We start from the raw sequence: 14,240 nt of genomic DNA, 5'->3' as shown, positions 1-14,240 counted from the left end.
CGCTCTCCCCGCCCCATCTCTACCTCCTCCCCTACGACACGCCTGACACAGGAAGGGCTCGGAAGGTCCCTGGTTCTACTGGAAGGGTTTGCGAAGGACAGTGCCCAAATATTTCCACGGCTGGGCTAATTAATGGTTGTTATAGTGGGGTGAGAGGTAACATACAGTGAACATCGGTGGCTGACATCTGAGATGGGCGAGATAAGAGCGGGGTGATCCTGGTGGAGCCTCGTTGTCCAATCACCAGCCGCGCTGGCTGATCTATGGTACGGTAGGCGGGCCCTCCGTTAGCTCCGCCTCGAGTCGTGGCCTCGACCGCCCTTAGCCCCTTCCACAGTGTGCCTCTCGCTGTCCGCTAGGAAGGAACTGTTGTGCTGCGCTGCGCTGCGCTGGTGACACTCAGTATTTGTGTGAGTGACTGTGTGAGACTGTTGCTGAAAACTGTAGTTTGCGCATTGAGCGGCACTGCCGTGTAGAGACAAGACAAGATGATAGTGTGTTGTGCCGGCTGCCAGAAGCCCATCACGGGCAAGTTCCTGGTGACGGTGCTGGACAGGACGTGGCACGCCGAGTGTGTGCGCTGCTCCGACTGCGGCTGTGCCCTCACCGACAAGTGCTTCAGCCGCGAGGGAAAACTCTTCTGCAAGAGTGACTTCTTCAGGTGAGTGTTGCGTCCCTCTCAGTGAGCGTCTTCTCTGTACTCCGGTTACAGTAGGTGCGTGGCGCCTCCCGCAGGAGACAAACACCGCCACTGCTGTCCGGGTTAACAAGTTTCCAGGCGGCGTTTCGTGCACTGAACGACATGGGGAGGCAGTGACAGTAATGACAGGTTACCTGACCAGCCAACACCTGTGTGTCCTCGTCCGCCCACACATCTGTCTCGCGTGATGGGGCCGTGTAAACATTGATCCATTTACAGTGTTCCATAACACACACCGCTCTCCTGTGTAACTGTTGCACGGGAAGTAATGTTGCCTGTGTCGACGGTTCTGTACACAATGGCTGAAAATATATCACAAGATATGTTTAATATTACTAATAGAGTCAGCAGGTGGCAGCGTTAATGGCCGTCATATTAATAACAAGAGACTAAAAGTTCAGTATATAACCAACCGAACACAGACCAATAGTTTACACAAGTGTTTCAGGCAATTCCCGGAAAACATTATTGTCGTGATCCTTCCCAACCTGAGGCTGTGTGTGTGTGTTCAAATAAATGCTTGTTTATTTTACTATGGAATTGAATCAACATTATTATGAAACTAAAAAGCGAAATATATTTATTTATTCAGTATAAATATATCAGAAATAAATTAAGAGTAGGGCACAACTCTTTAAATTTACTACATTAATGTCTCGGTTACAGTAAATACATAACATCCATACTGTACTAGGTGAGAGCAGAGCCTGTAACCGTATTTCATAGCCTGTAACTGTATCTGGGCGCCTGTAACTGAGCATAATGTATAGTCCATCTCTCTGTCAGCCATTATCATACAGTCCACCTCACCTTAACCTCAGTAAAATGACTCGGGTTTTCGAAGCAACAGATGTGTGGTAGAGAGGAGACCGTACACAGCTGTCAAAATAGGGCCAACGAATAGCGTGAGAGAGGAACACAGCCTTACTCACACTCAGCGCTCACACCTCACCGCCTCACGCAACACACTTAAAACCTGTATAAAAATCACCCAGAGAAGATTTAACCCCGGGATTATATTTTTATACGTAGTCAATTAATTTGTGTATGAATCTCTTGTAGTGTTAAATGATTGAAGATTTATGTGGTGTTGATCTTTGGCTGGACGGTAGTGTTAAGGTAGATGGTGTTGACAGCGGCGGTCACCACACAAAGTACCCCCATGACACAGATAGCATTGTTTTCGGCGCCCTGACAGCTGTTTATGCTAATGTTGCCTCTTCCAACTCCTCCCCTCCCAGGCACGGTGTACGTTCCGCTCCAGGCCCGTACACGAACGAACTTTCCGTGCCTGTCTGTGTCCCTGGAACGTCTCTCTCTAACCTTACGCTCTGTCTACACGCACCCCCACCGCGCCACATACAACATACTTCAACATATATGTGGTGGTGGTGTGGTGCTTACTCCACCTTTCCGCCATTATTGATTTCTAAAAAAAGTTTGGAATTTTATAGCCGAAGAAAAACTAATTGCTGCCCCCACACCGTATTGATAAAAAACACTAAGCTATTTAAGGTAGCAATCTATATTAACGCTGACTATAGGAGTTTTGTTAAAATACTACGATATATAAATACTATAACCAGAGTGGATGAAAATTATCAGAGAGATAATATAGTTAACATAGATAATATAGTGTGAGACGGCGGTATAGGAGACTCCCATGAACTGGTATATTATTTACACATACAAGGCCTCTTCATTCTGCCTCCTGGACGACATCGATGAGAACTCCTAGTGATATATCGTATCGTACCGCAGTCCTCTCTGTTCACCGCCGACAATACACATACACACTCATACACTCATACCCTCACCACACCTTATATTACCGACTTATCCAGACGATGGTGTTAGTGCTGGCCCTATTATCAGCAACGAGATAAGGTCGTCACTATGAGGGGGATGATTTTAAAAATATACTTTCAGTTGGTGTTCATCTTCATTTCTGTGTTTACAATTGGTGTCAGGAGGAATATTTCTTACTTTCTGAATGAAGGGAAGGTTTTGTGTTTTCTTTATGGAAAGGATTTTTTGTATTTATTTTAATGGAAGAGAATTATGTACTTAAACCGATTTAGTTAAGGAAAGTTTTATTTGTATACTTTTGTCAATTGAAAATATCAGAAAATTTTAATAAACTTTAGGGGAAAATTTAAAGTTATTTAATATTTAATTTAAGGAAAAATAAAGAGAGATTAAGTCTACTTTAAATAAAATAGAGGGGGAAAAAAGTAGATAATTTTTGCCCCTGAAAGAAAAAATAAAATTTTCTCAAAAGCGAAACTAGGAAAATAATTTCTACAACAAAATCAATGGAAAAAAAATATACATATACTGAAAGGGATTTTTTTTAGCAACCAATAATAAATAAGTTGTTATTTTTCGTCAATTTGCGTAAAATAGAAATAGCATTTAAACAATTCACATCATTAAGCGTATGTGTTGTGCGTGTGTATGTCCTGTTGTAAATGTTGTTAAGACGTGACGATAACTTTACTCACAACTCAAGCGGTTGTAACTTGAGTCATGATTTGTTATTTATGAAAGTTTTTGATGTGGTTGGTGGGTGATTGAAGTAGTACTGTAGTTGTGATGTTAAGTGTTTTGTGTTAATAATAAATGAATGACAAGAGTTAAAGACGGGGATTTATCTGTCAATTATATAGTCTGTCTAATTTAACTTATTTTATAGTTAAAAAAGATACCCATGTTTACTGTCAAGCATGAGATAATATTATTTAATACGTGAATAAATTTTTGTTTCTATTTTATTAACAATACTGAGATTTATTTTATTATTTTTTCATTATTTTATTTTTATTAAATTTTGTTTGACTTTACTTTCTGTTTTCTGTCCCATTTCATTTACAAGTTATTTGTATTTTTTTATAATTTTTCTTTCTCGTTTCTCTATCAGTCACCATATTCTTAACCTGACACCAGATACTGTTCCCTTATATCACCAGACACCATTCCATTACACTCACCCACAATCTCCACCCCCCATCACCCAACACAACCAGTACCACTAATTCTCTTACCCTTTCCTCTCAACACCCTTACCTCCTTCTCTCCCATCTCACATTAACCCTTTTCCATCCCCTCACCCGTCATCACCCCCTTCTCACACATCTCGCATCAACCCTTTTCCATCCCCTCACCCGTCATCACCCCCTTCTCACACATCTCACATCAACCCTTTTCCATCCCCTCACCCGTCATCACCCCCTTCTCACACATCTACATCAACCCTTTTCCATCCCTCACCTGTCATCACTCCTCTCAATTCTCCCAGCCTCACCCCCCCTCCTGCCTTTATACGCGTGGGATCCCGTGAACCTCGGCGCGTGACATTGTGTATCGTGACAGCAAATTTCACACCGGGTTTGGAGGGAGGGGGAGGGGGGGGTCGTGACATGGTAGTATCGTCTTGACAAGTTTATACCTAGTCGTCCCTCGTTATGCCTCGTCATTAAAACCCAGGTCGTGAGGGAAATATTTGTAGTAAGTTGAAATTATATAAGACTCATTTTTTGGGGGATGGTTTAATCTTTATTTCTTTAAGGGTTTAAGGTTTGGTTTAAGGGAAAGGGGGGGTGGGGGGTTGAGGGCATCTTGGGTTAATGTGAGGGATGTTGTTATGTTCTTACAATGTTATTCGGGGGTTAATGTGTTTCTTTCCTCTCTCTCTCTCTCTCTCTCTCTCTCTCTCTCTCTCTCTCTCTCTCACTAACGTCTTTTTAATATTAGTTATCACATTCACTGACTACCATACACACCCAACACCCTACACCTAACCTACCACCACCACCACCACTTACCACCACCACCTGCCATCATCACCACTATCACCACCACCTGCCATCACCACCTACCACCATCACCACTACCATCACCATCTACCACCATCACCACTACTACCTACCACAACCACTGCTTTACGGACGAGCGCTTGGTAGGTAGATAGGTAGGAAGGAAGGAAGAAAGGAAGGTATAGGTAGGAAGGAAGGAAGGAAGGAAGGAAGGAAGGAAGTAAGGAAGGAAGGAAGGTAGATAGGTAGGTAAAGATAGGCAGTTTTTCACGTGTGCTATGAGTTATAAATTAGCAGTCAATAAACTCCTGTGGCTCGTGAAATACTGATAATCCATTATTTATCACACCTCGGTGTTTCCTCCTACATTGTGAGGTCGTAGACAAGTTATTAAACCAAGGTAGGGAGTAGTCGTAGTTGTTGTTGTGGTTTAAAAGTATTTTGGGAAGGTTTAACAACTATCAAAGTCTTTAAGTTCCCGTGTATTTGAAATTTTTATTATTATTATTATTATTAATTATTACTTTTTTAGATTTTTAAACATTAAATTCATTAACTTATCATACACTATTATTTTGCTTTTGAAACTAATTAGATTTTTTTTTTAGAATTACAAAAGATAAGGAAGGTTTCTTATCACTGAGTATTTATGCTTTGTCCCCAGCTTTACTTATCAAGATTTCTAAGCTTTTGTACGCTTGATTTTTGCTTTTGAGAATTATGAAAGATAAGTGTGTTAACATTGGTGTTTTAATCATTAGGAATTTAAAACATTGGTGTAAAATTTCCGGCAGTAGATTTTTTTTTAACTTAAAAAGACAAATTTGGGGAAGAGACAATAGAGGGTAAATAAACATACATAGAAAGTGACTGATAATTGTGGAATGGGAAGATAAGATGATAAATAAGAGAAGGAGAGAAGAAAAGCAGAATGACACCAATATGACGTATAGGGAATAATGGAGAAACGAGAGAATAAGCAACGAAGATAGTAACGAAGACGAGAGAGTAAACAACGGATAAACAACGATAATAACGGAGACGAGAGAGTAAACAACGGATAAACAACGATAGTAACGAAGACGAGAGAGTAAACAACGATAATAACGAAGACGAGAGAGTAAACAACGGATAAACAACGATAATAACGGAGACGAGAGAATAAACAACGGATAAACAACGATAATAACGAAGACGAGAAAGTAAACAACGGATAAACAACGATAATAACGAAGACGAGAGAGTAAACAACGGATAAACAACGATAATAACGAAGAGACGAGAGAGTAAACAACGATAAAACAACGATAATAACGAAGACGAGAGAGTAAACAACGGATAAACAACGATAATAACGAAGACGAGAAAGTAAACAACGGATAAACAACGATAATAACGAAGACGAGAGAGTAAACAACGGATAAACAACGATAATAACGAAGACGAGAGAGTAAACAACGGATAAACAACGATAATAACGAAGACGAGAGAGTAAACAACGGATAAACAACGATAATAACGAAGACGAGAGAGTAAACAACGGATAAACAACGATAATAACAAAGACGAGAGAGTAAACAACGGATAAACAACGATAATAACAAAGCGGGAACATCGTAGCGGCGACAGACAGACAGACAGACAGACAGACAGACAAGCAAACACTATACACAAAACCTGTAAGAATTGTAAATAATTATACACACTAGAGACGCATACACGAGTATATACCCCTGTTAATGCATGTATATAGGTGTATAATGAACCAGTATAACACTTCAACTCCTGTATGGCTTTCACGTAAACTCTAAGATGATTATTGTCATTGTATTCGTCATTGTATACGTAAGCGGATGATTAGGCCGTACGGATGATAGAAATAATGTAATTAATTTTATATATCGCTATATGTACAGTAGAAATCGCGCTATACTCATTCTATTAAGGAGGAGAATATCTTGCTATAATGGTGGTGAATATAGCAACACGATACACTATAGCGGAATATATATATAGTAGAAATAATACTCATTCCATAGAATTATATACACGGTGAATATAAGGCTTTACTGACGGTCATAATAATAAAATATAATAAATACTTAGAATGAAAAAATAAATTTGGAAAAATAAATAAAATTACTGGTAAAATAAATAGAAAAAATCACTCTAGAATTAATGATAAAAACTGATGGGTTAGGTTAGGTTAGAAGAAATTGGAATAAATCAGTCATTAAAATAGTCTCTGTTCCATATAGCGGGGGTTTGATATACACAGAATCGTAAAATTGTCCTTCTTAAAATGGACACTGAAATTGGGTGTTCGTTGTAGTGAGGTGGTAAGGAGAGAGAGAGAGAGAGAGAGAGAGAGAGAGAGAGAGAGAGAGAGAGAGAGAGAGAGATTGTATATATATGTGTGTGAGTGTCTGTGTGTGTGAGTGTCTGTGTGTGTGTGTGTGTGTGTGTAAGAGGGAGGAGAGTGTCCAGCCAACCTATTGTACTCTGACGGGACAAAAGACACCCACGACCACAATACAACTTCCGCTGATATTTAGAATATTCCTAGTCATTATTATCAGAGTCCTTCATCACCTGTTTCTTCCCTCTAACACACACACACACACACACACACACATAATATTATATACACACACAGACACATACACACAAGCATATACACACAAGCTCACATAAAAGTATATACTCTCTCTCTCTCTCTCTCTCTCTCTCTCTCTCGTTAATACTTCGTTCCTGCAGTTCGTAATTCTTCTTCTTATCTACTTTAACCCTTATCGCTCTAGCATTATAATCCCCCTGGGTATATCTAGGACGTATAGAGATCTGTTTCCGTCTGTTTGTGTTTGCGTCTGTTTGCGTCTTTTTTGCGTATTTTACGTCTATTTGCGTCTGTTTGCGTCTATATGCGTCTTTTTGCGTCTGTTTGCGTCTATATACGTCTTTTTGCGTCTATATGCGTCTTTTTGCGTCTGTTTGCGTCTATATACGTCTTTTTGCGTCTATATACGTCTTTTTGCGTCTATATGCGTCTTTTTGCGTCTGTTTGCGTCTATATACGTCTTTTTGCGTATTTCACGTCTATTTGCGTCTATATGCGTCTTTTTGCGTATTTCACGTCTATTTGCGTCTGTTTGCGTCTATATGCGTCTTTTTGCGTCTGTTTGCGTCTATTTACATCTGTTTGAGTCTTAACATATATCTTACTATTACATAATCATTGTTACCGTTAGATTATATTATTTTAAGGCAGGAGGAGCCGTAATAGGTAAATAAACAGTATTATTGACAACCAATCAAAACTCTGCATTCCTTCTTCGTTATATGAGTCGTTTTAACTCATTCCAAAATCGGTAATATTTTTATTTATTTTTTTTATGCTTATATCGTTTTTTTTCTCTTCGATTTATTCTTTTTATTTTTATTTTCTTTTGTTTCTTTGTTATTGTATTTTGTTTATTTATTCCTTGTAATTCTATTTATTATATGAGTTTTATTTCACTTTATTCTATTTTTTTTTATCATCGTCGTTTCATTTATCAATATTTTTTTCTGTTTATTTCTTTATCACTATTATCATCACTATCCCTACCTGTGTTATGTTATCACTATAGGTATTGTTGTCACTGTCACCATACCTCTCTCTCTCTCTCTCTCCTGTCAGCAGATCCGCATGCAGTGTGTGCAGGCAGTGCGCTTGTGGCGTGGTGTGGTGTTTGGTGTGGTGTTTGGTGTGGTGAAATGTGGTGTTCGGTGTGGTGTTCTTGGGGTCTCAGGTTACCAATCAGGGTATCTTGTGCTCTGTCTGTCATAGTGTGGAAATACAAGATGGAAATCAGAACGCGGATGATATTGATGTATTTGTTCTTGTTCTCCTTGTTCTTGTTCTCCTTGCATTTGTTCTTGTTCTCCTTGTTCTTGTTCTCCTTGTATTTGTTCTTGTTCTTGTTCTCCTTGTATTTGTTCTTGTTCTTGTTCTCCTTGTTCTTGTTATTTTTTGTTCTGATTTTTGGTTGTTTATATAATGTTCTAAGTGTATCTGTGTGTTTGTTTAAGTGTCTTGTGCGTTTGTTTGAGTGTGTTTATATGTGTGTGTGTGTGGTGGTTTCAGAGACGTGTATATTACAGTAAATATGGATTAGTTTGACTTTTTTCCGATTATTATTATTATTATTATATGACAATCTTGCATTTTTCATCACATTTCAAAAATTCACGTTAATCCATCAATCACAATATCTAACAAAAAATCACATTAAAAATCACAATACGTATCTTCACTATGACTATTGCTTTTTGTTCAAGACGCCTTAGGTCAGTAAATTACGGTGTGTGTGTTTTTTTTTCCAAGGAAGGACGATTGATAAGAAATTGATGATGAGAGACCAGGTTCCTTGTACTAGTATTCGGAAAACTTGAAGGTGTGGAAATATGACGTCGATGTGATTGATGTATAAGAGGAGGAATATGTTATTGATGTGTTTGGATTTTATTTGAGGTTATTGATATTGAGGTGGTGTGTGTTTGGTTCATATGAAGATTAGAGAGCTGGTAATCTAACCTAGCCTAACCTAACCTAACCTAACCCCCTATAGGTAGCGTTAGGTTGTTTAAAATCCACCAGGTGCAATAAGCTATAAAGGGTAACTAATCTTCAGGTGATTTCCCACTCCTGATGTCACCTTATTGACGTCATCTTACACTACCACCTCCTCCTTGTTGACGTCACCTTACACTACCACCTCCTCCTTGTTGACGTCACCTTACACTACCACCTCCTCCTTGTTGACGTCACCTTACACTACCACCTCCTCCTTGTTGACGTCACCTTACACTACCACCTCCTCCTTGTTGACGTCACCTTACACTACCACCTCCTCCTTGTTGACATGACAGGTGAAACAAGGTAAACGGGAAGTCGTATTTCTCTATAACTTATGCACTCTGGTCCCCCTCCCGTACCACAAAAGTGCCTGAAGGTGATGTGTCTAACTTTCATCACACCTCTGATTCTCTCTCTCTCTCTCTCTCTCTCTCTCTCTCTCTACGTATTTTCCTATTACATTAGTTATGATTCGCAGTCACTAAACGCCTTTGCTGTTATCACTAATACGTGTACCTATCCTAACTTAACCTAACCTATCCGTCTTTGCACCTCTGCCACCGCGGCCTCTGTACAGGTTTCCATAGTTTATTAAGGTGTGTTTTTCAATATCTTTGTTCCTTTACCTCTCTATAATGCCTATTTTAATCTCCACCCCACCTATTTTTAACACCTTTGCCAGGTCCAATTTTCCCCTGGTTATTGTCATTACCTGGAGACCTTACACCCTATTCTATTCTACTTTGTATACCCTATTTTTTCGCTTCACTTCACGTGTTGTTCATTCCATCATCCCTACCCCCCTGTTTCATCTCCCTTTCCCTCTTTTCCCCTCCCTTCCTTCTCCCCTCCCTTCGTCCTCCCCCTAACTTAGCCAAAAGGGACTTAAGCCACCTCTCCCTCTATACTCTGTCTCTTCCCCCCTTATGCCCTACCCCTTCCCCCTTTTACCAAGTGGTTGTAATCTGGTTCCTCAACACACCTGCATTCCCCAGCCACACACCCCCCCACCTCCTAATACTAGCTTCTCCTCCTCCTCCTCCTCCTCCTCCTCTCTCCTCCTCCCTCCCTACACACCTTTAAGTCCTCCCTCCCTCACCTCAAACTCAAAGTTTTGATCAGTCGTCTACCTCTGAGCAACGAAATTCTCCTTCTCTTCCCTACTCCTCCCTCTCCCCTCTTCCTACCTCTCCCCCTCCTCCTACCTCTCACCCCTCTACTCCTCCCTCGTCCTTCACCCTCGCCCCTCCTCCTCCTCCTCCTCCTCCTCTCCCCACGGTTAAAAATTCTGGTCTGGGCCAATCAATAGACCGAGTATTTCCACGCAGCACCGGGCAAGAAATATGTTGTAATTTTGAGAGCTGTCGAGGCCAAGTATTGTCTGGTGTTGTGCACGGTGGGGGGTCATCACGCCCGCACCCTCTGCCTCCACGCTTGATGCTGTCTTGCACGCCCATGTTTGCTGCTCTCTTACATACCTGTTCATCCTCCACGCCCACTGTTGTCTTGCACGCCCACGTTCTCGTTGCCTTACACGGCCATATCTTCAACTCATATACTGTTGTTGGATACTTCTGGCCTCCCACACCGCCCATACCTACACTTGATATCGCCCACGCCGCCCACACCAATACTTATTATCGTTCACGCCCATAATACCCACACCACCCACATCAACACTACTATCCATCACGCCCACAACTCCCGCACCAACATCTACTCACGCCCACACTACACACACCATCACTACTATCTTGTCCTTCACGCCCACATCAACCCCCCCCTCCCCACACCATCCCCCCCCACACATCACCTCCCCCACCCACCAAAATTCCTTCTCCACATAAAATCAATCCCACATTACTTCACCATTAAATACTATTATATAAAAAAAAAATGAGCTGTGAACTCTATAAAGACGAAACAAATATTAACTTTGATCACATATAGAAAATTCACAACACAAACACTACTGTAATACCACAATGAATGAAAGAAAATCATTACCACAACTGTTTCTGCCTCTATGGTGTTTTATTCATAAAGTTTGTGGGGTAAACGCGTGAAAGTAGTATCGTAAAATCGTCAAATATTGTGTTAATATTTTCCAATAGATTAGGTTGAAGTTATCGTTGATTCATGGCATTGAGTGCATATTAATTTGTAGCTTCGTTTGAGTACAGTTTTGTTAATATTTTCCAATAGATTAGGTTAGGTTATGGTTGATTCATGGCATTGAGTACATATTAATTTGTAACTTCGTTTGAGTACAGTTTTTAATGAATGACTAACCGGAGTTAACTAGTGGGTGAGTTTGGCTGGTAAAAATTATTTAACCCTTTAACCACGCTGATTTAGCCCTTTGGTGACGATTATTTAACCCTTTGGCGACGATTATTTAACCCTTTGGCGACGATTATTTAACCCTTTGGTGACGATTATTTAACCCTTTGGTGACGATTATTTAACCCTTTGGTGACGATGATTTAACCCTTTTGACGACGCTGATTTAACCCTTTGGCGACGATGATTTAACCCTTTGGCGACGATGATTTAACCCTTTGGCGACGATTATTTAACCCCTTTGGCGACGATGATTTAACCCCATAACGATAATAATTTAACTTAATATAACCCTTCACATCTCCTACATTAACATATTAACATAACCTCCGTGACCTATAACACATAATGAACTGAGAACTTGCATTTTAACATTTTTTTCCACCAATGTTAATTATTATGTTAATTTGAACAATGAACATGATTCTGACATTTCAAATCATCGGTCGCCAATGGCTGTGTTAAAAAAATATATATTTCAACCTATAGAAATGGATAATTTATTTATTTTTTTTTTGCCCTGGGTATATTATTTCCCTAAGAGAGCGTGGCGGAGCGTGGTGAAAAAAAAACACGATTTTTATTTTTGTATATTTATTGATTTCCCGTCAACAGGCAAAACAGAATATATTTTTCGAAGTTTGAAAATTATTTATCTAGAATTATATATATTGTATTATTTACACTATAGTTGTATTATTATAAGCTAACTTTATTTTTTTTTTTGAAGGGGGTTGGGGGTAAATTTTGACATTTATTTTTATTCATTGAGAGTTTGAGAAGCTAAGTATTGCTAGGGTTTATTTTATGCATCAGTCAATATCAACATGTTTTTGGGCATATATGTTTTCATTGTACATGGTGAGGGGGAGGGGGGGAAGGGGAGGGGGGGAGAGGGGAGGGGGAATTATTTATCAAGGGGTTCTATTCATTATTTATTTAGCAGGTGTTAGGTAGGTAAAAGTGTTTAATATACACTCAGGTTGAAGTGTGTTAGGAAGGTAATAGTGTTTATTATACACTCAGGTTGAAGTGTGTTTGTCTACGTTCATATTTCACTTGTTTATTCCTTTTATGATTTTTATCCGAATATAGATGGATTATTTTTTGGGGAGTCTTTTATGATGTAACTATTGTCTTCTTTACCGGCTAAGGTCCGTTTAACACAGCATGAAGTAATTTTATGAACATTTATTGAAAATTTAAGAAAAACTGAAGATTATTATTATTATTATTATCATTATTATTGCTATTATTATTATTATTGTTGTTGCTGTTGTTTAATATTATTATTATGATCATCATTATTATAATCATCATCATTATCATTACTCGCATTAATAGCAGCAACAGCAGCAGTAGTTATGATATCACACTAGATAGTAAAAGCTAGTTGTAATATTCAAGAGTGAAATCCCTAGTTAGGCTTTTGCATATTATTATCATCACATTAGCATAATTTGTGCATATATATTAATGACCTTATAATTATCTGAGTAATTTGTAATTGTTTAATAATAATAATAAAGTATTGCCAATATTTTTGTGTTAATGATGTGTAGCTGTACGGATGGTATGTTGTAATGCTGGTGATATTGATCTGTAGTCTGTTATTTTTTAGTGTAAGATCACCTGTTATTATTATTATTATTATTATTATTGTTTTAGGATTATTATTATTATTATTATTATTATTTTAGGATCGTAATTAGTTCATTTTTTAGTTAAGTTCGTAATAATTTATTTTATAATTTAAAAATCACATTAATACTCGAAAATTAATGGGTTCTTGATATTTCTCATTCCGATATTATAGTAATATTTCGCTTTATCCGATATAATAGAAATATTTTTTTTGTTGCCGATGTAATAGCAATATTTTTCTTGCCAATATAACAGTAATATTTCGCTTAAGCCGATATAATAGCATTATTTTTTCTCTTGCCGATATAATAGTAAAATTTTTCTCTTGCCGATATAATAGTAATATTTCTCTTGCCGACATAATAGTAATATTTATCCTACCGATACAGTAGCAACATTTCTCTCTTACGATATAATAACAAGAATTTTTCTGTTACCGATGTAATAGTAATATTTCTCTCTTGCCGATATAGTGGTAATATTTCACCCTTACCGATATAATATTACAGTCAATAGTGTACTTGCATATATCTCCTAACATTATAAATCGATATATTTTAATGTATATATATCACATAAATATTTTTTTAAGTAAATTTATTCCCTCGTATTTTTTTTCACGTATATATATATTTTTGGTTCTAAAATATACAATAAATCCCAATATATTTATTTTAATCATCATATATCAAGGTATAGTTATCAGTTTTTTCTAATGATGATTTATTTTATATTAAAGTTTAGTGGGTAATTTTTATTAATGGGATTTATTTTTAGTAGAATTTTATACAATGGCTGTGACGTATAGTTTACTTTGCAGGTATTTTACGTAGGATAAATTACCTGGACGTTCAGACCATTACGTAACGGAGAATACAGTAGTTTAGACCTACTTACTGTATTTGTGACGGGAATACAGTAGTTTAGACCATTTACTTTATTTGTGACGGGAAATACAGTAGTTTAGACCTACTTACTGTATTTGTGACGAAATACAGTAGTTTAGACCATTTACTTTATTTGTGACGGGAAATACAGTAGTTTAGACCATTTACTGTATTTCTGACGGGGAATACAGTAGTTTAGACCATTTTCTGTATTTGTGACGGGGAATACAGTA

At 38.2% G+C, this 14,240-nt stretch overlaps 1 protein-coding gene across 2 annotated transcripts in view; it reads left to right on the top strand.

Annotated features, from left to right (window-relative positions):
- The first annotated feature begins 348 nt into the window (after positions 1–348).
- LOC121874742 (LIM/homeobox protein Lhx1-like) overlaps positions 349–14,240 on the top strand; it is a 56,256-nt gene continuing 42,364 nt past the window's right edge. For both annotated transcript variants that reach the window (XM_042379036.1, XM_042379027.1), the window contains exon 1: positions 349–661. In XM_042379036.1, coding sequence (XP_042234970.1) covers positions 489–661 — 173 coding nt within the window. In that variant the 5' untranslated portion in view covers positions 349–488. The remainder of the gene's footprint in view (positions 662–14,240) is intronic.

The sequence above is a fragment of the Homarus americanus genome, unplaced genomic scaffold, assembly GCF_018991925.1.
Source record: "Homarus americanus isolate GMGI-L3 unplaced genomic scaffold, GMGI_Hamer_2.0 scaffold45979, whole genome shotgun sequence".
Taxonomy (NCBI): domain Eukaryota; kingdom Metazoa; phylum Arthropoda; class Malacostraca; order Decapoda; family Nephropidae; genus Homarus; species Homarus americanus.
The sequence above is the reverse complement of the archived record's forward strand: the minus strand, read 5'-3'. Positions and strand labels throughout refer to the sequence as shown.